The following is a 26,476-nucleotide window of genomic DNA, read 5'->3' on the forward strand; positions in this document are numbered from 1 at the left end:
TTCTGGAATCATGTGTCTTCCTTACTAGTATTTCTGCAGTTTCAGAAATCTGCTTTCATGATCCAAACAGTCTGCCCTTCCTAAATGTAACTAACTCCAAGATAGTGGAATAAGCACAGTTTTCCATGTAATTCTATTTTTTCTGTAAAACCAGAATATTTTATTAAAAATAAGTAAGTCAAATATTTAATACCCCTGTATTGAAATTAAATATATTTAGAACCAGTTATTTATAATACCTAAGTTTTTTGTTTTGTTTTGGGGTTTTTTCGCTTTGGTCTCCTTAAAAGTTTTCTGAATCTCTATGCCAGTACATCTACCCTTGGAAACAAAGCAGCCAGAGCAAGCATTTGACCACTTTTCAGGAAAACAACGTTCCGATTCAACCAAAAAGCAGAGTTTTTTTCTCTATTTTGGGCGATGACCTGAATCCAGATTGAAGCATTGAAACCCACAGCCTCTAACATATGTTCGTAAGAAAATTACAGTAACCAATTGGTCATAATTCCATTGTAATGCCAAGGTAATCATAAAAGGTATGAAATATCAGATTGTTGATATCTCTAGCATCAGGGAACTGGAGTTTAGACCCCAGCCAACTTTGTCACTTATTAACTATGAAACCTAGGGGAAGGTAACCTCTCTATGCCTGTTATGTGGTGATAATAATGGTACCTCCCACATAGAATTAATGTAAGAATGAAATGAGTCAATGCATGTAAAACACTTCTGTGCACGCTGTTTGTAAATACCCTTGGCTATTATTATTTTCGCTGTGATTGTTTTAATAATTTCCCGTGTTTTGTTGTCTCTATCAACATGTGCAGGTAGATACTTTTCTACCTCTCATAGTGTGTATTTCCTGGAAGGGTGCTATTCTAAAACTTGTTGTAGAACTGTTCATTTGTCTGTGTCTCCACTGGACCTTCAGATCTTTGAGGACATCCCTGTCCTTATAAAATTTCTATATCCTCTCTTTATTGAATAAATTAATCTGAACTAGAAGCTATGTAGTTAGATGCTTTCTGTCCAAATTCATATTTTATACAATTAAGCAATGAATTCCATGAGAGGCTTTTTATGTTAATAGTATGAGAACCTAAAACATCGCTTAAGCTAACCATGCTACTCATTGGCTGTTTGACCTATCTGAGCCTCAGTTTTCTTATCTGTCAAATGGGTAGGATTATTATTTTTTTTTTAGAGAATTGGTTGTAATAATTAAATGAGAAAATATGTGTCTAATATCTGGCACAGAGAAAACTTTCTGTTAACAATTACTATTTTTCCCTTTAATACAAAGTGCTGCTCAACAAGAATTCGGAGACAACTGGACAGGAACCTCACCTTTCATAAAATGGTGGCATGGATGATTGCACTTCACACTGGTAAGTTCATTCAGATATTTGAGATTGCAAAGAAAACTTGAAACCAGAGTATTCCCTCTAAGATACTTTTAAAATAAGAGATCAGCCTTTGCAGGTAGGTTGAGATATTTTTTAGAATAAGTTCTGTTAGAAAAATATTCAACACTCTTTCTGCCATCCCAACATTAGGGTTTATTCCTTCAGTTTTTAAAACGTTATTCCCTAAGGTTCTTCTGATAAAAATCCCAGTGCACTCTCCCTTTTCCACACTTTTTAGTGTGAAAATTGTTTGTTAGTTCACATATAAGAACTTTTGTTCATTCATCTTTTAAAAAATACTTGGTTGAACATATAGATTCATGGATTTCTTGCAGTAACCCTATAAGGACCATAGCCCATAAATTGAGAATCTAAGATAGACAGTATGAGCTAAGCATTTTATTTTTATTATTGTTTATATATGTATATATAATAGTATTCATTTATTTATATGTGTTAAATATTTTGTTTTATGATTATAATTATTAAGAAAGTGGTGTTGGTGTAAGAAGGGATCCTTATCAAATCTCCACTACTTTATCATAGAGTCAGGAAATGGCAACCCACTCCTGTATTCTTCCTGGAAAACTCCATGGACAGAGAAGCCTGGCAGGCTACAGTTCATGGGATCACAATGAGTCAGATATGACTGAGCTACTGAGCACCACACAGACACACACACACAGGGACTGTAGCTAGAAACTCAGCTCCAAATAAAATTACGTACACCACTCACCCTCTTTGTTTCTCTACTCTGCCCTCTTTAGCAATTCACACCATTGCACATCTATTTAATGTGGAGTGGTGTGTGAATGCCCGAGTCAACAATTCTGATCCTTATTCAATAGCACTCTCTGATATTGGAGATAAGCCCGGTGAAACTTACCTCAATTTTGTTCGACAGAGAATCAAGGTAAGCCTCTAACTTCCTAATTCAGATGTTCTCTAGACTATTAAAACTGAGGATTAGATTTCAGTGAGTCAACAATTTTACTTGATCAGAACAGCAACAATGACAAAAGTAGACTAACTATATCAGAGGGCCAGGTCTATAGGTTCTAAGAATGTGGGCACAGAGAAAATGCCTCCCACACTCCTGATGCTAAATGTGGAAGGTCACGAGATGTTTTCCAGTTTCTTAAACTCACCTGTAAGAACGAGTATACATGAAGCCTGGAGCAACTCAGGCTTATCCTTGACAAGGCCCAGAAGTCAAAGAAAGCCAGGAACATCATCTAGTCCAACAAACTCGGGTTTATTACTTACTGCAGCAAAGAAACCTCATACTCTGAGGAAATCTGGGGTTTCTCAGGAGGATGTTGAGAAAGGCTTGTTGTGGGATTTGTGTCAGATGATTTGGGAGGGGTTTCAGAAAACAAGCATTTGCTCTGGGTCAGATTCAGTCCAGAATTGGGGATAGTTCCAGCATTAGTTATCTTAATAATTTTTTTTTCTAGGAGGCAGAAGAATGGGGCTAAGTCTGTAATAGGTTAAGAAGCAGCAGTCACACATGTGTTTGTCTTGACTGGTCTTGAATGACAAGGTCACAGAATGACCTTGTCTGATGTTAGTGTTCTATGAAACTGTTTATGTGAAATAGGGAAGCTTCTAGCTGAGGTGTTAATACCAGGTCAGCCACCTTCTGACACCCGTCAGCAATGCTTTTCCTCTTTCTTGCTTACAACATCTGAGAGGTGGCCTCTGTCTGCTAATTGCTCCAGCAGCAGCCATATGGGCAGTCCACAGGCAAGGACTTCTTCCCTTCCAGTAGTTGCTAGAGCCTTCTACACTCAGAGGGAGAAGGTTGAAATCATCTTCATGTGCCCAGTGGTTGGGTAGGATAGCTGAATCAAATCACTCACTATACACTGAATTTCAAACACATTTTCTTGTCCGTTTAGATTACAAAAAAAGTCCTTTAATTTTGCAGAAATCATTATCCTCAGGCTGATATTTTAAAATGTGATCTATTTAGGGACAGAATTAAACAGCATCAAATAACATATGAATTCTTTTTCTATGATGTCTTGGATAACTTTTCTTTTATTTATACAATGATACATAGAGGCGGCACTGTGAACATATCAAATGAGCTGACACTGCAGTGCTGGGCCCAGATCACTCTTCTGATGTCTGTGCTCCCTTGCCCTTCTGTGTGCTTTCATTTTCAATTGCCTGTATTTGTGTTTCTTCCTCAGAGGATTGCCCTGGGGCTACTGGAAGCCCTTTGCCCACAAGCTCCAAGATCTGAAAGGGCCTAGATAGCTATCTCGCTGAGCTGGTCTTAACCAATAACTGATGGGTTCAGGCCATAAAAACCCAGCTTCTTTGCCTCTAGTCAGGATAAACACTGAGGTGTGTTTGACCCTCCGCAGTTTCCCTGCAGGATCAGGCTGAAGATTTGGCCCAAGATCACCCTCTTGGAAAGGACCCTGATGCAGGGATAGACTGAAGGCAAAGGAAAAGGGGGCAGCAGAGGATGAGATGGTTAGATAGCATCACCAACTCAATGGACATGAATTTGAGCAAACTCCGGGAGAGAGTGGAGGACAGAGGAGCCTGGTGGTCTTCAGTCCATGGGACACAACTAAGCCACTGAACAACAACACCCTCTTATTTGACTTGACATGAAAGAGGAACCTCTTTCCTGTCCTATTAACCATTCTCTTACCAGTTTCTTCAGGAGCACATTCTTTCAAAATCACTTACCCATGAATCCTCATCTCAGGATCTGCTTTGGAGGAACATAGCCTAAGATGTGGCATACCCAGAATACTTTTACAAGCTAAGCATTATGACACCTTCCAAATCAAAGCGAGAAAAGAGCTTCTGACCCTTTTAGGACATAGAGTTGACAAATGTCCTTTATTCTGATACTGAGAGCTACTTCTGTATATCAATTGATATTTCCTATGAAGAAAATGGCAACCCACTCCAGTGCTCTTGCCTGGAGAATCCCAGGGATGGGGGAGCCTGGTGGGCTACCGTCTATGGGGTTGCACAGAGTCGGACATGACTGAAGCGACTTAGCAGCAGCAGCATGACACCTCAACCATGTATGACTTTTAATCTGGAACTATCCATTCTAAGTCTATATGGGCTTCCCTGATGGCTCAGTGGTAAAGAATCCTCCTGATAATGCAGGAGATGTGGGTTCGATCCCTGGGTCAGGAAGATCCCCTGGAGAAGGAAATGGCAACCCACTCCAGTATTCTTGTCTGGAGAATCCCATGGACAGAGGAGCCTAATGGGCTATAGTCAATGGAGTTGCAAGAGAGTCAGCCACAGCTGAGAGACTAAACGGTAATTCAAAGTCTATACCACCCTGTTGAGGGATGGTTAGGATTATCTAAAGAGGGAAAGAACATACCTATTGCCCTCTTCATTGGACACTCTATAGATAGGGAGTCCGGCATCTGAGAGCATACAAATAATGTGTGTGTGTTTGTGTCTGTGTCTGTGTATTTTACAGAATCCTGAAGGAGGCCTGTATGTGGCTGTGACTCGGTTGGCAGGCATCACCGGAGTCGTCATTACACTGTGCCTGATATTAATTATCACATCCTCCACCAAAACCATCCGGAGGTCTTATTTTGAAGTGTTTTGGTACACACACCATCTCTTTGTGATCTTCTTCATTGGTCTCGCCATCCATGGAGCTGAGTGAGTATTTAAACTCCAAGGCCAAGTACTTTATTCCCCTCAGTTCCGAGACGTGGTGCTCTGTTAGAGGCACAATGACCTTGTCTTGGTGTGGTCAGCCTGTCTGTTGAGAGAATAAGAGGTGAAAACCACTTTGGTAAAAACCACTCAGTACCGCTTTAGTTTCTGGTATGCGACTCATAACTATTCATAGTGCAGTTATTTATAGCAAGCTTGAAAAGTACACCAAAGTTTTGAATATCTTTGCAAGCATATATAAAGCATGCTGAGATTGCTGGTAGAGTCTTGGATGTCCGCAATGATGTTTCCCATGGCTTAATCCCTCGTAAATCAGACAAACTCCCAAACCAGGGAGGGTAAATATTCATCTGGTGAAAGGGTCTGCTGTAGTTCAATGAGTTTTGATTCAAGCCAATCGTTCACTGATTACCTACTGTGTATGAGGGCCACTCTCAGACACAGTGGGGAATACTAGAACGAGAAACACATGGTTATTGCCTTCAAGCATCCTAACATAATAAAGAGAAAACCTAGCTTCTATTGAGTGTCTGTGACAGACATGTTTCTTTTAACCTGTAAAAGGAAGACATGCTCTTACTGTCCTCATTTCCTGGGGAAATGATAGACAAGGAAACAGACTAAGAAAAGGTAAGTACAGGGTTGGCCAGAAAGTTAATTTGGCTTTTTCTGTTCCATCCTATGAACAAACCCAAATGAACGTTTTGGCCAACCCAGTATGTAGCCAAGCCATCACCAGTTTATCAGTGGTTGAGATGGGATTGGAGCTCAGAGGGGTTAAGGCAGGCAGTGATGAATCTGTCCTAGAGACACTCAGTGCCTGGATGTGCGGTTGAGAGAGTTTGCCTTATTGGGACCCCTGTTTCATACCAGGCTTCCTTTTTCTACTGTTTCACACTAACTGATTCTCCCACCTGCACGCAAAAGCAGGCCAGGGAAGTTCCCCAGTGGGTACGGGGCTGCAGATAACTAAGAGTAGAGGAAGTAGGTGCTCAAGGCTCAGTGACTCTGCTCTGAGTCAAGTCAGCCTAGAAATGGCTGAGACTTGAGTATGAAAAGGGGAAGAGTGGGGAGAAGCAGCCTGTGGCAACCCCTCATGTGCATTCTTTTATAAAAATTTTATTGAAATATAGTTGAGGTACCACGTCATGTTAGTTTCAGGTGTATAGCAAAATAACTCACATACATTCTTTTTCATCTTCTTTTCCATTATAGTTTATTACCAAATATTGAATATAGTTCCCTCTCCTCATGTGCATTCTTGATCAACTTGCAGACCCTGACCCCTGGTCATCCCTTTCTAAGCACTGAAAAATCTGTGTAGATAAAGACTCTTTCAGTTCAGTTCAGTCACTCAGTCGTGTCCGACTCTTTGTGACCCCATGGACTGCAGCACACCAGGCTTCCCTATCCATCACCAACTCCCGGAGCTTACTCACACTCATGTCCATAGAGGTGATGATACCATCCAACCATCTCATCCTCTGTCATCCCCTTCTCCTCCCACCTTCAATCTTTCCCAGCATCAGGGTCTTTTCAAATGAGTCAGTTCTTTGCATCAGGTGGCCAAAGTATTGGAGTTTCAGCTTCAGCATCAGTCTTTCCAATGAATATTCAGGACTGATTTCCTTTAGGATGGACTGGTTGGATCTCCTCACAGTCCAAGGGACTCTCAAGAGTCTTCTCCAATGCCACAGTTCAAAAGCATCAATTTGTTGATGCTCAGCCTTCTTTATAGTCCAACTGTCACATCCATCCATGACTACTGGAAAACCCTCTTAAACCAATGAGCATCTTTAAACAGGACTTGGTCATCATCCAGTTGTTTCAGAGAATCCTAGAGAAAAGAAATTAATCTCTTCGCCTCTCTAGCTAAGTAATTCCACCACTTTACATTTGTGTAGATTCATAGATTTATATCTTTTTTTGTTTGTTTTTGGCCATGGATCATGTGGTATCTTAGTTCCCAACCAGGGATTGAAACTGTGCCCCCTACATTTGAAGTACAGAGATTTAATCACTGGGCTGCCAAGGAAGTCCCTCACAGATATGTATCTTACTGTGGAGCAGGCAGAGGACAGATATGTTCCCTGTTCTCCATCCGAGGAGACTCTGCCACTTACACTGGTTGACTGATTACTTAGTCTCATAGCTAGGTAGCAGCTGAACTGGGATAAAAATGCAGGTTTTCTGACTTCTAGTCTTGGCACTGAGAAGAGAAGAAAGTCAGAATTTTTTTTCTATCACTCCCTATGTGATCTTCAGCATTAAGAACTCTAATAGTTATCATTTGTTGGATTACTTTGTGTCTGGAGTCTTATATGCATCATGCCAATTGATTCCTAAAATAAACTTTTAATGAGGTACTTATGCCTATCTTATGGGCTTCCCAGGTGGCATTAGGGGTGAAGAACCTACCTTCTAATGCAGGCGACATAAGAGATGTGGGTTCGATCCCTGGTCGGGACGATCCCCTGGAGGCAGGCATGGAACCCATTCCAGTATTCTTGCATGGAGAATCCCATGGACAGAGGAGCCCGGCGGGCTACAGTCCATAAGCTTACAAAGAGTTGGGCATGACTGAAGAGACTTAGCACACACGCACATGCCTATCTTACAGCTGAAGAAACTGAGGCTCAAAACAAGTAAAATAACTTGTCCAATTTGCCACTAAATTAGCAAGGGGTGGATGTGGGATGTGAAACCAAGGCTGTCTGGCTTGGGTCCAGTATTGCTTTCACCAAATCATTCTGCTTATAGTTATCTGGTCTCTCTAAGCCTCGGGGTCCTCATATGTAAAATGAGGGTACTTACATTTCAGGCCTGTTATGAGAACCAACTGAAATAATTTGTGTACAGTGCCTTTCCCATACCTGGCACATGACAGGTGCTCAACACATGGTAATTCTCTTCCCTAGGACCTAGGGATAGAAAGCGATGGTTAATGACCTTGAAGTAAAACATGCTCTGAATATACCACGTGGCCCAAACTTTTACAAAGGGCCTCCCATGTGTCATCTTATATATTTTGAAGCGTTAGTGTTAGTCACTCAGTCATGCCCGACTCTTTGTGACCCCATGGACTACAGCCTGCTGGGCTCCTCTGTCTATAGGATTTTGCAGGCAAGGATTCTGAAGACCTTGCAATTTATGTTTCTAGAGACCAGAGACCTGACTCTTTCAACTTTGTGCCTCCCTCCACCTGTTCCTACTCAACCTGCATTGTCTTATGTTATAATAGTTGCTCAATTAATACTTATTGAAGTGAATGGGCTCTGAGCATTTCAGGGAACATACTATCAGTGTTGATGTCTGTGAGAATGACATAATCTCCACAAAGTCATCTTAAGTGAATTTCAGGCTTTTGATTTAATTTAGACAATTTTGAAAAAAAAAATGAAGGATCTATTCCAAGCCTCAGGGCTACTGTAGATGGTTGTATGGGTTGTCAGCTACACAAGTGTACCTGGCCAATGGGAATGAAATTAGTCCATGCTCTGCTGGCCAAACTCTGCCTCTAGGACTGTCCTCAAAGAGGTGGGGCATCTTGTTCTAATTTGCACAGAGACCCTGTACCAGTCAGCAGTTGCTCTTTTAGATTTGCAGTTGTTCTGTTTTTGTTTCTAAATGAGAATAATATTTGAAACAGAAGCACAAATGTTGCACTTCAGAAAACATGTATGGATGATCCAAAACTTACCCTGTAGATGTAATGTTACATATAAATATCCTTTATGCCACCATACATGTTTTTCTATTTTATTCTTTTTCTCTTGTTTTGGCTATGCTGCACAGCATGTGGGATGTGGGATCTTAGTTCTCAGACCTGGGATCAAACCCATATCCCCTGCAGTGGAAGCTTGGAATCTCAGCCACTGGACTGCCAGGGAAGTCCCCATATAATTTTTTTTTCTATTGCTAGAGATCATGCATTTTTCCCTTCCTCTAATCTATTTGGAGGGGGCAATAAGATATTGCTTGTAAATGAAAAGTACAAGACCCATATTAGAATACTAAAAACATGTCCAGAATCTCAAAAAATTAAGAACTTAATGTCTCATTTCTAAATGGTCAGGACTTACATTTCCTCCTCAGGCAGATTGTACGTGGGCAGACTGCAGAGAGTTTGTCGGAACACCAACCAAGAAACTGTTATCAAAACATCTCACAGTGGGGAAAATTAAAGAACTGCCCAATCCCAAAGTTCTCTGGGAACCCTCCTATGGTATGTACAGCCCATTGTTGCTATTATAGTTTCATTACCAATAATCTGCAAACAGTGTCTAAGAAATGCATACAAATGTCATAGAGTTGTCCATTATGAATGTCACGGAACTGCTAGGATAAGTATCAGTGTTTCTCTGCTATGCTAATTGTCTAGAATTAGGTCTTGAAAAGTAACCTTTACATTAATCTGTTATGAGCATCCTGATATAAAACTTTAAAAAGTATTGTTTTTTTACAGTGCATTTGGATTCAAGAACTTCTATCTCTTCTGGATATGATGGCCATGATAATATCAGCTAATGATTTTCAGAGGGATTCCATCCTGAGCTGAATTGGAAAGCTCAGATAATGATTTATAATATAAGGAGTCAGCAGCCTCTTCAGATACCAGGAAATAAGATTTTCTATCCAACTTTCAGAACTGGGTGGAAATTTGTGAGATGGTACATAGGGCTGCCATTAGGTATCAGGAGGTCATGTCTGTGAATAAAGGAGACTGGAGAACTAGGTTCATGCAAACACCCAATGGCACTTCATGGTAGAGCAGGAGTGTGGCAAGGGTGACCAAGGGAAAGGATGCTAAAATATTTCCCTTTTGTTTGGAACTCTCAAGAACTCCGTTTTGTTTATTCTCAATATCTCTGTTTCATAGAGTGAGAGGTGAACCCTGTGATTTTCATACCTTTTCCCCCATTGGCAAGCAATACACGTTATCGGTTATTATGTTAGCTATTGGTATAAAACTAAGCAAAAATCAGTGTTTGTACAGGTCTTCTGAATAGAAAAAGATCATTAATTGTGTCCTTAAACACAGTATAATATAAAGGCAAATTTCCCATCCCATTTCTCCTTCCTTTTTCCCTACTCTCCTAATATAAGAGTACTGTTCCTCTAGAAACAGCATACTGTCTGAGGACTTAACATCTTTCAGCATTCTTACTTATTAATGAAAGTAACCAGACACATCATAAGAGTACTGTTCCTCTAGAAACAGCATACTGTCTGAGGACTTAACATCTTTTAGCATTCTTACTTATTAATGAAAGTAACCAGACACATCACTGAACTACCCCCACTACATAGAGACATCAATTGTTGTTGTTTTAGTCACTCAGTCTCATCCGACTCTTTGCGACTCCTATGGACTGTAGCCCACCAGGCTCCTCTGTCCATGGGATTTTCCAGGCAAGAATACTGGAGTGGGTTGCCATTTCCTCCTCCAGGGGATCTTCCCAACCCAGAGACTGAACCCACATCTCAGCGGTAAAGATGGATTCTTTACCGCTGAGCCACCAGGGAAGCCCAGAGACATCAATAGACAGGATTAAAAGGGAACTGTATTTCAGGTCCTCTTATGAGTTAGGGAAGGCACATTTCCTTGAAGACACCTGGAGTCAGAATGCTACTACCTTAACAGACACCTACCTCAGAAATGCTCCTGGGTTTCTGGGAAGATTAGAGGTGATGTCCAACACCTGGCTCCATTCAATGTGGCCCCAGGTGGCCCCCAGGAAATAGATGGATAGTGCCAGATGGTTTGAAAAACCTGTCCCATGAAAAAGAAGGCCAGTCGCAGAGAACGTATGACCTCCAGGCAGATATTTTTCAACTTTGATTGGAGATAGGGCTATTTGGGTGCTCTCAACTTCCAACAATAAGTTTCTTAAAAATTTTCATAGGAAGATCATAAGTGAGAGTACGGAAAGTCCTCTGGGATTTCTTCCCCTCTTAGAATCCCTTCTGGAATGTCATATTTTAGATGATACCATCTTCTAAAATACTTTGCTACTTCAGATATTCAGCTAGGAACCTAACTGACTGAATCCCAGGATGGATCTGTTTGGTCTAAATATTTTTGGACAGCCAACAATGCCACAGAGTAATTCCAGTGGTCTGAAACATTGCAGATTCTGACAAGAGGGGACTCTAGAAAAAGCTAAAAATCTCTGGATCTGTCCCTCTTCAGCAAGTGCATTGCTTAGCTCTGAGAACTTGCCAGAATATCGGATAAACAGCTAAATTCTTACATGAAATTTCTCATCTTGTGATGAATTAAGCTTTGACTACGTGACTGAGAGAAAGTAATTGCAATGTTACATTAAAAACATGATGATGTTGAAATGCTATCCTTTAGAGAAATGTTAATTCCGAAACCAACTTAACTCTGCTGTAGGATTATTGCAACTCCTATTGCAACAATAGGAGGAAATCCCATTCTTGTGGGCAGTTCCTCTTGGGAGAGTTTCATACTGTAGTTATAGTTCCCCAATGTGACCAAAGAGAATGTTCATTTTTACTAGCTCAGAAATTTATTTTAACTTTAGGTATTTTCATGCATTATTTTATAGAAGAAATTTACTAATATAATATCAAATATTTAAACAAGCCCACAAATGTTAATTGCATTTCTAAAATGTTTTGTCCCTGTGAATCTTTTATTAACTACCACCCCTTAACACATGTTTTTTTTCATTGTTTGTTCTGATTACAGACTTGGAAGTGGATAGTGGGTCCCATGTTCCTGTATCTCTGTGAGAGGTTGGTACGGTTTTGGCGATCTCAACAGAAGGTGGTCATCACCAAGGTAGGCACTGGCTTAGGAATGACTATCTAACTATATCATGGACAAGTCTACCCAAGTTCTCTACAACACTGTCAGAACTGTCTTTTACTTGGTTTCTTTTGATTAAACTTAGGGCACAGTGATGACCTATGGTTTGTTTCAATGCCCCTAGCCTGATTGGACCTTTTCATTGGGGAAACCAGAATTTAACATTTTCTATTGAAAAATGAATGCAAATGTTTTATGTAAATGAATTTGTGTTGTGTGTGTGTGTGTGTGTTAAAGGGAAAGGCATGAGGGATGATGTGATTAGTTAAGAGTAAAGAAGCAAAAGAGATGAGTTCAAAAGGTCACAAAGGTCATTTATTGAGCCTTAAAATATTCAGATGCCGAAAGAATCAGGGAACCAGGGCAGGTCTTACTGGGATAGAGATCATTCCCCAGGTCCTCTTTGCCTCCTTGTTTGTGCTTTGTGTGTAGTAACAGAATATCAGAGGTAACGTCCTCAAAGTCTTCAGAAAGCTAACTAAATTTCATTGAGAGTTGACTCTGGTAACTTCAAATATATAGCAGTTTATTCCCCTCATGTTGATGCCACTTCTTATCACTAAGTAAATAAATATCTAACTAAATAAATAGAAATAGAATCACCTTACTATAGTTTCAGGAAACATCAGACAAGACTATTTTTATCAAATAAAATTGAATTCAATTCAGTTCAAAAAGTATTTACCAAAGTTTACCATGGGTTGCTTTTGCAAAACACACAAAACCTTCCTGTCCACCTACCTCTTCTTTCTGGACCTCTATGGAAGGTCCTAGGAATGTAGTCCAGCTGGCAATGGAGATCTTGAAATATAGGAAGCCACAACAGTTCTCCTTTTATGATATTTATATTGTATGAGAAAAAGCCCACAGATCAGCAAAAAGAGCCACCACAAAATTTCCCTCACTAGACTAAAATGAACTAACCAGACAAGTATTTCTGCTAGGCCTATTTCTAAGGCGAACTTGTTTTCCTGTGAATAAAATGGATATCCATTTTCTTCTCATGTCAACACATGTAAGAAACAAAGTACTATCCAAAAGTATTTTGTGACTATGTTGTCCACTAGGACATTCTACTCCCTCCTGTCCCGGTGTTGCCTGTGGTGGCAACATTGCAATGTGGTAAAAATCATGTTCATCACACAAAATTGCAATGTGAGCAGCATAATTTTCAAAGTCATTTTCATCAATCTTTATTTCCTGTTTTCAAAATGAAGCTTTACACCTCCTTAATTCAGTGATGAAGGAACATGGGTTGCAGCCTTGTCATTTAAGTTATATTTGAATCACAAATTTTGGAAACATGTGACAATTTTTTCTTAAAAGGATTTCCCATTCTCCTACTCCTCACTCAAGAAAAACTCAGCAGTATCAGTCAACATTGTACTTAGTCCCTTCAGTCGTGTCCGACTCTTTGCAGCCCTATGGACTGTAGCCTGTCAGGCTCCTCTGTCCATGGGATTCTCCAGGCAAGAATAATGGAGTGGGTATGCCTTCCTCCAGGGGATCTTTCCAACCGAGGGATTGAACCAGTATCTCCTGTGTCTCTTGCGTCACAGGTGGATTCCTTATCACCGAGCTACCAGAGAAGCCCCTCAGTCAACATTAGGAGACTGCTATTTTGTTTCTATTGATTTTCCTTTCCTTTGATGTCCCTTGGTTTGTTTTCTGTTGTACATAGAAAGTCTTTCTAAGATCTCAGGAATCATCGCAGAAACAGCCTATTACAATGAAAGCATTTTGTTGTGTTCTAGTTTTATTTTTATTTGCCAACTCACCAGTTGATGGGCATTTGGACTGTCTCCAAATTTTTTTGCTATTGTAAACAAAGCTATTATGAACATTCAGGTACATGGAGAACGAACAATGGGTGGGTGGGGCCTGGCTTTGGGAGAGCCTGCTGGTGTACTCCCCAAGTAGGGAGAAACAGAAACAATGCATGAAATCCGGAAGGCTCAAGGTGGGACTTGGGACAGACCAGCACCTTAGGCTTGGTTTTGGGGACGTTGCTATATAATTAGTCAATGGGGTCGCCTTCTGCTTCTGTCTGGCTGCTAAGGCTCTTGATCATCCACCCTGGGGAAACAGAAAGGCTGAGTAGGAAACCATCACTTCTTCCTGTTTCTAGTCACTGCCTTGATTTCTTAGAGGAAAAAAAAAATCACAATAAGCCGGAGTCTTAGGTTGAATTCCCTAGCCAAGACTCAGAGACAGAGAACTGCATGCAGAAGGCTTATCGGGGTGTGTTCTCAGGAGATGAACTTGAAAAAAAGGCAGGACTGGGGGAAGAAAATGGGTGGCTGTCAAAGTGGTTGCAACTGCAGCCTCAGCTGATCCTACAGGAAGTGCTAGAGCTGGGATGGCCCCTGGGAGTTGTCCCAAAGTGAGGACAAGGGCCAGGCCTTTGGGTCCCTGCATCAGAGCTCATTGTGGGTCACTGGCTAGAGCCGAGGGCTATTCCCAGTAAGAGATTCGTTTACTGGAAGAACTACTCTGTTGGCCCCGAAAAACGGACCTGGGTGGGGCCTCTTAGCTCAGCCTCTTATCCATACAGACACTGACAAGACAAGTACTGGGAGAAAGGGGCATTTCCAGAGACATGTTTTATTTCCATAGGTGGTCACTCACCCTTTCAAAACCATTGAGCTCCAGATGAAGAAGAAGGGATTCAAGATGGAGGTGGGCCAATACATTTTCGTCAAATGTCCCATGGTGTCCAAGCTGGAGTGGCACCCTTTCACCCTGACCTCTGCCCCCGAGGAAGACTTCTTTAGCATCCATATCCGCATCGTGGGGGACTGGACAGAGGGACTCTTCAAAGCTTGTGGCTGTGATAAGCAGGAGTTTCAAGATGCCTGGAAACTACCAAAGTGAGTCCAGAGTGCCTGTTACAAAGGTGCATGAGTTCAGGAAAAAATGTCACTAAATAGCTTTGCTTCTCCCATCTCTTACTCCAGTAGCCCCTGAGTCTTGACAAAACATACAGATTCTACAAACAGTGGTAACGATCTCTGTGTTCCCCATCTTACATGTGGTGAAGTATTAGTCTCTCAGTTGTGTCCGACTCTTTGAGACCCCATGTACTATAGCCCACCAAGTCCTCTGTCCATGGAATTCTCCAGGCAAGAATACTGGAGTGGGTTGCCATTCAGTTCTCCAGGGGATCTTCCTGACCCAGGGATCGAACCCTGGTCTCCTGTGTCTTCTGCATTGCAGGCAGATTCTTTACCATCTGAGCCACCAGGGAAGCTGTTTAGGCATATCTGTATAAATCTTATGTAAAATATAAAATATTTGAATCATATGTTAATCATGGATATTCCCCAATGCCTTTTACATTTGTAAGGGTCAAAGTCAAGGTATACTAACTTTCAATCAAAGCTATACTTAAATTTTAATTGCTGTACATTATTTGAGGGGAAATGCCAGGTGGTGCTAGTGGTAAAGAACCTGCCTGCCAATGAAGGAGACATAAGACACTCTGGTTCGATCCCTGGGTCGGGAAGATTCCCTGGAGGAGGGCATACCAACCCACTCCAGTATTCTTGCCTGGAGAATCCCATGGACAGATGAGCCTGGCGGGCCACAGTCCACAGGGTCGCAAAGAGTCAGACACGACTGAAGTGACTTAGCACGCATGCATGCATGCCAGATATTACTCAGTTGGCCTCCTTCTTCCCACATGCCCAAAATGACATCAGGTACTTAGTAGATGCTGAAGAAAAGTTGGTCAAATAACTCAATGACTAGACAAATGAAAAGTGGAGATAATAAATTCATAAGATATTATAGCATGGAAAATTCTCACTTTAATGTGCAAGAATTTCAAGTGCAGGCTGCCCTGACAAAACACAGACATGTGTGTGTGAGTGTGTATGTGAGTATGTGTGTGTGTGTTTGATGTGTGAAAGGAGGTACAGTAAAAAATACCCCTGAGAGTTACCGCATGTTTTCAGGTAGCTAAAAATTCCTCTTCTTATTCCCAACCCCAATGTTCACACCGAGTTGGTTACTTGAAAGCCATCTCACAGAAGAAAGTGCCCGGTTTGAAGTGATGTATTGCACACCCCCAGTGACAATATGTGCCCCCTCCGCCTCTGAAGAGCAAGACATCTGTGTAACCATCTCCCCCCATACTTCCCTGCAGGATAGCTGTTGATGGGCCCTTTGGCACTGCCAGTGAGGACGTGTTCAGTTACGAGGTGGTGATGTTAGTGGGAGCAGGGATCGGGGTTACACCCTTTGCATCCATCCTCAAGTCGGTCTGGTACAAATATTGCAATAAAGCCCCAAATCTGAGGCTCAAAAAGGTACGTTCTTTCTTTTTTTCAGAGAGCTTGGACTGGTCATCACACTCTGCCAAGTGAAGCCTCAAAGAGCCATCAGGGCAGTGACTGGCAGAGATCAGGCGAAATGAAGACAAGTTCTGGGTGGTTTCAGAGAGGCAGGCTTCTCACAAAAGGGCTATTTGATAAATCAAAGGTGTCTCTGGGACTTACCTGGTGTTCCAGTGGTTAGGACTCAGCACTTTCACTGCCAAGGGTTTCGGGTTCGATGCCTGGTCAGGGAATTAAGATCCCACAAGCCTCGCAGCACCACCAGACAGACAAACAAATAAATGTGGTTCTATAGAAGCAGGCCTATTATTGAAAGTAATATACTGCATTTGCATGGTGTTACTAGAAATTCAGAAGAGAGAGAGAGCTAAAGTGTTCACAATCCCAATCCAGTAATTCTCCTTTTGGTAAATTCTCTTCCAACATTTTTGCACTTGTTTATGAATTTTTAGAAAGTTGCATATATTGAGTATGTACAATTTCGTGTCCCACTATTTTGAAAACATATAGTGTTTTTCAGTGTTGTCACACGCTTGCTAATAAACATTTTGATGAGTCCTTCATGTTCCATTGAGAGGATATAGAATAATTTTTCTATCATCTTATGTTAGATATTGAGGTAGATTCCATTGCCAGTCACCCCTCCCCCACATTTATTTGCAGGGGGAGGGCAGGAGACATGTTCTTTCATGACACTTTTACTTTTTTACTTTCTATGGCTGTCTCCTCAGAGTAAAGTCCCAGGGGAATTTTTGGTCCCATATAACTTGGGTGTCATTGCCTGAGAAACAACATCTTTAATAAAGCTTGAGTCACTCTAATGACTGTTTTTGTTTAGTTGCTAAGTTGTGTCCAAGTCTTTGCGACTCCATAGACTGTAGCCCAGCAGGCTCCTCTGTCCATGGGGTTTCCCAGGCAAGAATACTAGAGTGGGTTGCCATTTCATTATCCTGGGTATCTTCCTGAGAGATAACCTCTAATAGGCACATGGAGCTTACTTTGGCTTTCATTCTCCCTTCCTCTCTTTTCGATGTTGAGGAGGTATGGGTAGAACTACTTTTTACCCTAGAACTCAGAGGTGTTTGGCGTAGCAGGCAGGGAAGTTGCATGGTGGCAACCATGGCTCATCTACATCCTACTGATCTTTCTGAAAGGAGAGTCCAAGGAAGTGAGGAATTCTGAGAGGGCAAGAGTAGCCCCAGGGGGCAAGTGGTGGGCTCATGTTTTCGTCTTAAGCTACAGATTTATGAGAACAAGCTGTTTATTTACTCTCCTGCCATGTAAAGGCCAGAGCAGGTTCATGCGAGCTAGTTTGTCAAATATCTAGAGTTTTCTGAAAACCTATGTTTCCAGGCATTCTGAGCAACAGGGAAAAGTGGAAGGTGGGAGGGTAGAAATCCATATGTCAATGCTGATAGGTCTCTATTTAAATATAATCTACTCAATTCACAGATATAGAGAACTAACTAGTGGTTACCAGTGGGGAGAAGGGAAGAGGGAAGGGCAACATAGGGGGAGAGGATCAAGAGATACAAACTATTAGAAATTTAAAAAGCTACAAGGATATACAGCATGGGGAATATAGCCAATGATTTATAATAATTATAAATGGGGTATAACCTTTGGAATTGTTAATCATTCTACTATACACTTGTGATTTATATAATACTATACGTCAACTATACTTCAATTTAAAAATAAATATATATATAATGGTTGGATGGCATCATCGACTCAATGCACATGAGTTTGAGCAAAATCCAGAATATGGTAAAGGACTGTGAAGATTGGCATGCTGCAGTCCATGGGGTTGCAAAGAGTTGGACATGATTGAATGACTGAACAGCAAATAATCTGCTTCACGGTCTGTCCCCCTCTCAGATCTACTTCTACTGGCTGTGCCGGGACACACATGCCTTTGAGTGGTTTGCGGACCTGCTGCAGATGCTGGAAACCCAGATGCAGGAGAAGAACAACACGGGCTTCCTCAGCTACAACATCTACCTCACTGGCTGGGATGAGTCTCAGGTAAGGACAAGATCCCCAATCTCAGGTCTGTCCCATAGCACCCAGGGCTTACCGACTTCCCCTTGGCTATTGGAGTGTCTCGTGTACTGGTTTTAAGAATAGTCAGTGGGTTCAGGTGATCCACTGCATTCACTCTGACTCAGTATGCCCATATGTTCAGACTGTTGAGACTAAATTCAAAGCTGGTATCTGTGTGACAGGTCAAAGCTAGGGAGCCTACAAAGAAGTCAGAGCAACGACTGTGACCTTGTTAGAGCAATGCCTCCACCAGGGATATTGAACCAGGTGGATAAGATGATCCACTGGGTTATGGGAAGAAAAGAAAATATTAGCTTTCTCTCACTCTCTTTCTGTGTGTGTGTGTGTATACACATGCATATGTATGTTGCTGTTGTTTAGTCACTAAGTCCTGTCCGACTCTTTTGTGACCCCATGGACTGTAACCCGCCAGGTTTCTCTGTCCCTTGGATTTCCCAGGCAAGAATACTGGAGTGGGGTTGCTATTTCCTACTCCAGGGGATCTTCCGGACCCAGGGGTCAAACCTGTGTCTCCTGCATTGGCAGGCAGATTCTTTACCGCCTAGCCCCCTGGGAAGCCCATACATACACATGCATAAATACACATGTATATATATGGGTATATATTCCTTTAATTTGTATTATGTATGTTTTATAATATACATAATACATTTAATAAGGAGTCATAATAACTGGTAATAGTTCTTAAGCATATGCTTGTGCCAAGTATTCTTCTTAGTGTTTGTATAGATTGTCTAATTAAATCCTCACAACAACCTTATAAGTAGCTATTATCCTTCTCCATATTTTACAGATAGGGAAGCCAAGGCCCAGAACAGCTTAGGTCATTTGTCCAAGGGCATCCAAGTAATAAATGCTCCAGGACCTGCACTCTTAGCCACTTCCAGTAGTTCATGATAATTGTTTGTAAATAAATCAGTATACATCTAATGAAGGTGATATATGCATGTATATATGTATACATGTGTGTCGAACACATATGTATATGTATGTAATCCCTCCTGAGACATTTAGCAATGAAATTGTGAATTTTCAATGGATAAAACAATTACAGCTACAAGTATTGATAAGATAACAATTCACGAGACAACCCCCCACAACAAAGAACTGCTGCTGCTGCTGCTGCTGCTAAGTCGCTTCAGTCATGTCCAACTCTGTGCGACCCCATAGATGGCAGCCCACCAGGCTCCCCCATCGCTGGGATTCTCCAGGCAAGAACACTGGAGTGGGTTGCCATTTCCTTCTCCAGTGCATGAAAGTGAAAAGTGAAAGTTGCTCACTCGTGTCCAACTCTTAGCGACCCCATGGACTGCATACAGCCTACCAGGCTCCTCCACCCATGGGATTTTCCAGGCAAGAGTACTGGAGTGTGTTGCCATTGCCTTCTCCCATCTGGCCTCAAATGTCTAAAGTGATGATACTGAGATACTTAGAAACAAGTTAATGATTCCTAGTGGGTAACATGTTTCTAAATAAACAAACATTAATGAGTTGGCCCAGAAGCAGCATAACTGTCCTCCTGAGTGAGGAGCTAAGGCAAGAGTTTCTGGTCACTGGCTCAACTGGCCACACCCACACACTGGCTCCTCATCAGAGACATTTTTCACATGTACCTTGTACCAGTGAAAACTGACTTCTTCTCATTCAGGTTTTGGCACATTGCCTATCATAAATTCTCCAAGTCTTCGGAAAGTCTTGTAGGTCCCGTAGGTCCCACAAACATAGGTCCCGGGCCACATGACCATGAAAATTGCTGCTCTAGAAAAAGTGGTTTTAAGATATCAATTCTACAATTTAAAGACAAAACAACAACAAAACTTGATAAAAATGAAACCCACGGGGAAAAAAATGTATAATATATAAATTGCTCTGCAGTTCTATTTTCTTCAAAAGCCAGTTTTTCCCCCCCAGTGGGAAATTTTTTGTATTGAAAAATAGTTATTTTGCTTTGCAAAACTTTGTGTCTACAGGATTATTAAACCAGGGAAACCACCCTTCTTAACCTCTTCCATCCCCTGTCCAGTAAATTTAAAATCTGATTTAATTGTTAAATTTAATTAACCATTTTTACTAAAATATACCTGTGGTTCAAACTGAGGCTCCCTAGAATGGTAACAGAAAGCAACCCCCCACCACCACCACACCCCCCACACACACTATTAATAGCTTTAGGCTTGGTTTGATGTCTCATTACATTAGCAAAATATGAGTGCATTTTAATCTATGATTGTCTTAATTCTTAGTGATTCTCTCAAAACAGTGGGAGTATATTCAGGACAGACTGCTAGATATACTGCAGAGAGAACAACAGTGAAACAGAATTTGAATCGTACCCACACTTTAAAGTCTGGCTCAAATGCTGCCACCCTGAGACCTTCTCATATCCTCTCCACTTGTCCTCCCTTCTTTGTTCTCATGGAGATATGTGTGCCTCCTCTATGACATTCATGGTACCTTAGTCTGCAACAGGATTGTCCACCTTTTTACTTCAAGGTCTCCCTTTCTAGACTATAAATGCCTTGAAATCAGTGTGTTCAGTGTTGTTGACCTAGCTTCTGGCATAATGCCTTGCTTCAAATAAGTACATTTAGAATGGGTAGTTAGAGCTTGGTTTGTGGGATTTGTTAGTCTATCTGTGTGTGTTTATAGAGCATGCCTCTTTTTTCTGAATTCGTGTCCTTTCCTGCAGGCCAGTCACTTTGCTGTGCATCATGACGAGGAGAAAGATGTAATCACAGGCCTGAAACAAAAAACCTTGTATGGACGACCCAACTGGGATAACGAGTTCAAGACCATTGGAAGTCAACACCCCAAGTAAGGAGTTCCCCCAACAGAGTGTTCTTGAGGCTTACGGTCTACGTAAAGCAGCAGCTCCCAGATACAGCTAAATTTATATATTCTGGAAACTAAAATACCTGGATAACTATATTCACACTCATAAAAGGTTCTAAATATCTCTCACTTTAAGAAGAAGTCTTTAAATCACACCCAAAATTGACTGGTGAGTTCCAAACAAAAATTACCAGGCCCTACCTCAGATTTTCTGAACCCTGCTACCCCCAAGTAGGCCCATAACTCAATTCTTTGCTTTTATCTCCTAAATTTCACTCATGTATCTGCTTCTATTAATTCAACAAGATTTATATTGTTTACTAAGGAGACACTGGCCCCATTTTCATGTATAGCTTTTGGGTCCTAGCTCATAAGTTGACAGATAGCCCAGGTCCTTCCTGCCCTAACTAAAGCTTTAGTCATTATGAAGCTTTGAGGAAATCTTTTATCTTGTTAGAATACATGACAAACTCAAGAAATCACCATAAATACACTCTTTATGTCATTGCTTCTTACACTTTAATGAACATGTAAATCACTTGGAGGAGCTTTTTAAAATGCTGATTTAGTATATGTGGGGTGGGGCCCAAGAATCTGCATTCTTGGCTTTGAATGGCTTTTTGAGTTTTCTTGAAATCTTAGCATGAACAGGAATTGGAAATACAGTCACATCAAAGAACAAATCATCACAGCTTTGACATTTAAGCCAAACAGATATTTTAGGGGAGATTTGAAAAAAGTGTGAAGTCATAACAATTTAAAAACACGGCTGACCTACTTCAATAATATGTATTCTTGAAAAGCTGACACCAGGGCTCTGGTCTGAAACCACAGCTAGAGGAACAAGGCTTTAGAGTCTAAAAAGTTGAAGGACGAAGCCACACCAAGTTGTTAGGAGAGCTGCCATTCCTAAGGCGGGGTTGTTCCTGATTTTAAGACACTGGAGGGACTTCCCTGGTGGTCCAATGGTTAAAAGTCCGTGCTTCAAGTACAGGAGGGTGTGGTTCAATCCCAGGTCAGGGAACTAAGCTCTCACATGTCCCATGGTGTGATCAAGAAAAAAATTTTTTTAAAAAGATGCTGGAGTATTTGAGAACACAGAGCCCTGAAAGGAAGTAGACCACAGGCTCACAAATTCACCACCGTTTTCTCTGTGGTAGAAGTTTCCATAAACCTTGCTTGAATGTCATTTTTTTTTTCAATAAAGTCAGCTGCCTTTTGAAGTAGCCAGCTGCCCCCATGAACAGGACCAAGCCACCCTCCCGAGGGTCACCTGAACTCTGTCATTTGTGGAAAGACAAGGAGCTGAGGAGATTCTGCTCTGAGGCCTAAAATCAATAGGAAATCTCCCCATATGCTTTGTAATTGATCCCATCCCAAAGCCTAAAACTGTCTTTGTCTTTCTCTTTTTCCCCCCAAAAGTACCAGAATAGGAGTCTTCCTCTGTGGACCAGAAGCCTTGGCTGACACCCTTAATAAGCAGTGCATATCCAACTCCGACTCTGGCCCCAGGGGAGTGCATTTCATTTTCAACAAGGAAAACTTCTAACTGGTCTCTTCCATGAGGAAATAAATGTGGGTTGTACCACTGAATAACCAAGTAATGCTAGTGGATAATATAAGTTCCTCCCTTAAAAAGAGAAAAGAAAAAGGAACTATGATGTGATGATTTTCCCTGAAAGGAATATCAAAGATTTTTAATGGTGATAAATTTGCATTTGTATGGAGCTTTATGGTTTTCAGAGCAATTATATAAACTTTTTTTTAATTTTTTTTTTCCCTTCACAGTATTGCCAGAGAAAGGTAGGGCAAAGATTCTCAGACTCAGTTTTCAGGATGAAAAAAAAAAAGGTTCAAAATGGTCAAGTAACCTCCCTGAGATTAAAGCTGAGACTGGCTCTAGGCCATCTGACTCTAGGTTTGGTGATCTTTCAGCAATAGCAGGTTGCCTGGAAATTGGTTTGCATACTCCCCCAAAGAAGAAGCAAACCAGGGAATAATTATTCATATTCCCTTTTGTGTCATCTTTGTTATCATTATTGTCCTATTGAAGGAAATTTTCCAAGTAGGAGATAATTTATGCTGAGAATGAGTCATCACTTAATAGTGATGACATCCTCCAGTTTACCAATACAGCAGCCTAACTGGGTCAGAGATTTCTCCTAAAAAAGAATATTAGACTGACTGGATGTATGTATGACCCACCATTTACACTGGTGCTTGGCAGAGAGTGGATACTCATTGAAAGTTAGCTGAATGAATGAATGAAAAGACATTTAGAACCATACAGTGCCAAGGTAGAATCAGCTGAAAGCCTTAAACAGTATTATTTGTGGAAATCACTTCTGATATGCTAGTTGACCAAACAAGCCTCATTCTCTTAAGGGTACAGAACAGGCTAAGGTTAGTAACCAATAGGTTGTCCTGTCCAAACACTCTTATTTGAAGCATTGCCCCAAAGGGAGATGGAGGCAGAGAAATGAACTCCTCTCATAACTCTGGCTGGCTCTTTTACTCCTGCTCCTGATGCTATGAAAGAAATGCAAACTAATTTATTGCCCCAAACGGTCCTCTCCAGCCAGCACTTGTGAATTTGAAATTAAGAATTGTGACAAGTATGCATCTGACATCTGCTTTAAATAGCATCCACCCTTTGTTTTACTTAAATACACATGGAAAATTGATCTTACTGGAGTAACTAATGATTTATCCTTCTATCATCATGATCATGATAAAATTTACATCCCAGAAACTAAAATCCCTAGCTTACTATGTAGCTTTTGAATTCATATCCAATAGAATATTCTGGATATTCATGAGTTCAAGAATCTCTGAATCACTCTTAATGTAACTGCTCCTACTTCTGGGAACTAAAAACAGCTTTATTTGTTATATTCTCTGGGGCCACAGATATTTAGACGTAATCAACTTTAATAATGAGAAGGAAGGAGAAAGGAGCAGAGGGGAAGGGCAGAAGACCAGGTTAGGAGGAAGGGGGAGGGAAGGAGGAAGAGAATAGAAGGAAAGTGAGAGAAAGCCAAAAAAAAAACAAAAATGCAAAAGGGAAGGGTAGGGGAAGGGAGTCACTTTCTACCCCAGATTTCTTAAAGTCTTGTATGTATTGAATGTAATTGCAGGAGCCATATACATATTCATTTTATTTTGATCACATAAGGTATTGAATCTGAAATTCTGGCCACAAATTTGATGCTGAGTGGGCCTATTCAGGGGACCGAGCTGAACTAGAAAGAACTCAGTTGTTCCATTGGATCCCCAGGATGCCCAGGGCACTGAGGGCATCAAGTCAGGCTTGCTTTGGGAAGGTCATTTCCCCACGATGTCCAGGACTGTTTCTTCAAAGAGAAACTTAGGTCCACTCCATTCACACTGCACCTGAGGTATCAGTTCATTCATTCAGCAAATTTGTATTGTGCTATTGCTATGACTCAGGCTCCATGTTTGTGGTTTCATTTCTTTATGCCGAAGTGCAAGCCAGAAGGGGGACCAGGGTTACAGGGAATCTGAGAATCTGGGCCCTTGCTCCCTAAGTAAAACCAACTTCATTTGTTGCTCTGAAAATATTTCTCCAGGGTTTTCTATTTTTGATACCCAGAGTTACGCCCTGTGTTATCCTGGTTATAAGATGAAAAATGAGTGTAAATGCACTTGTCATTATAAGAGTTTCCTTCCTGCTCCCCAGCCACCGGCTGCCCATGCAGCCTTTTTAGCATTTAGTATTTAGTAACAGTTACTGAGAGAACGATTAAGCATTATTTTTAATCTTAAGGCTATGAAGGCGTTTCTCATTTCTTTTGCTTTTGCTACATTGTGTTTATTAAATTTGAATACTTGTAGATGTTGTGTGTGAATAGTTTGGGAGAGGGGGTCCCTGGGAGATAATTCTTGAGAAGAACTATCAAAATTGCACTCAATTATTAAAATGAATGAGCTCTCTCTGTGTCTGTGTTATTGATCTTCGTATTCAAGGATGGGCTCAGAAGGCATAGATTTTCTGTGCTCCAGTGGGATTGAGATTCTCTGTGTTTTCGTAGGTGACATGTCAAACATGGCACAATTTCTGGATTGAGTAGGGAAAACTAAGTACTGAGTTCTGTACTGATATCCAGGTGACACTCACAACACTGGTACAAGGAAATGGACAAGAGAGTATCACCTGATATTGTAGATAGAATTTCAAAGGCAAAGAAGCCCTAGTATAGCAACTTCTTTTTTTTTTTTTTCATTTCCACTCATCTTTTAGGTTCTAACTTTGCAGTTAGGTGCCATCAAATCAGGTTGTGAATAGATATACACTCATGGTTCTGTGTCGGTCATTGTTCTAAATGAGTCAACCAATTATGATCCCCTCATCTAGGAAAGGTATAGAGAATAGAGATGTGGGCATATGTTCCTGTGGGGGTAAGCAAATGCTGCCACGGAGGGAAAGTTCATTAACTGAAATAAACATCAACAACATCAACAGCTAATCTTTAATAAACACCTTCTACTATGTCAAATGTTTTAATCCCTCAGGATTTTGTGAGGTAGTTGTGTGCATGTGGGCTAAGTCGCTTCAGTCATGTCCGACTCTTTGCAACCCTATGGACTGTAGCCTGCCAGGCTCCTCTGTCCATGGGATTCTCCAGGCAAAAATACTGGAGTGGGTTGCCATGCCCTCCTCCAGGGGATCTTCCCAACCCAGGAGTTGAACCCCCATCTCTTAGCAAAGGTAGCTATTTTATCTCAGGTTTGCTGATTAAAAAAAACGAAGCTGAGAGAGGATAACTGATAGACTCAAACTATCCCACAACTACTGGACAACGGTATCACAATTAAGTCTGTATATTTCTCGCTAAAAACTTCATGTTCTTTATGCCACGCTAGCAGATTAGACAAGGTATAAGTAACCAAGGATTTTTTTTAAAGCTGTTGTGCTAGGTACAGATAATGCACTAAGAAGAGCTGGGTAACAGTGGTGTACAAACCTTTGGTTTATACTATCTAAGTATTTTGGTAACTTAATTTGGAAATATTGGTTAACCATATTCATGCTAATTTTTACTTTATTTTAATGTTTTTGGCTTTGTTGAGGTATAGTTGACAAATAAAATTGTAAGATATTTAAAGTGAACAACATGATAATTCACTGAATGTTTTTCCAAAGAAAAACTTTCAGTTATATAGCCACAGTGCAATGAATCAATCCAAGAAATTTTACACTAATACAAAACTATCATTTACTATATAGTCTATGTATAGGTGACATTGTATCCTTAGTGCATTGCATTGGGAGGTAGGTATTATCAGTTTGTCCT

The 26,476-nt window shown here is 41.0% G+C and overlaps 1 protein-coding gene across 1 annotated transcript in view; it reads left to right on the forward strand.

Annotated features, from left to right (window-relative positions):
• The window catches only part of CYBB (cytochrome b-245 beta chain), a 34,501-nt gene extending 9,386 nt beyond the window's left edge, over nucleotides 1-25,115 (forward strand). Inside the window, exons 4-13 of the mRNA XM_055438575.2 lie at nucleotides 1,304-1,388; nucleotides 2,174-2,319; nucleotides 4,879-5,069; nucleotides 9,183-9,312; nucleotides 11,806-11,898; nucleotides 14,542-14,795; nucleotides 16,073-16,235; nucleotides 18,144-18,290; nucleotides 21,019-21,143; nucleotides 22,584-25,115. Of these exons, the coding sequence (XP_055294550.2) occupies nucleotides 1,304-1,388; nucleotides 2,174-2,319; nucleotides 4,879-5,069; nucleotides 9,183-9,312; nucleotides 11,806-11,898; nucleotides 14,542-14,795; nucleotides 16,073-16,235; nucleotides 18,144-18,290; nucleotides 21,019-21,143; nucleotides 22,584-22,710 (1,461 nt within the window). The 3' untranslated portion in view covers nucleotides 22,711-25,115. The remainder of the gene's footprint in view (nucleotides 1-1,303; nucleotides 1,389-2,173; nucleotides 2,320-4,878; nucleotides 5,070-9,182; nucleotides 9,313-11,805; nucleotides 11,899-14,541; nucleotides 14,796-16,072; nucleotides 16,236-18,143; nucleotides 18,291-21,018; nucleotides 21,144-22,583) is intronic.
• Nucleotides 25,116-26,476: the final 1,361 nt, after the last annotated feature.

Source organism: Moschus berezovskii, chromosome X, assembly GCF_049115385.1.
Source record: "Moschus berezovskii isolate FMDL1 chromosome X, NW_MosBer_1.0, whole genome shotgun sequence".
Classification (NCBI taxonomy): domain Eukaryota; kingdom Metazoa; phylum Chordata; class Mammalia; order Artiodactyla; family Moschidae; genus Moschus; species Moschus berezovskii.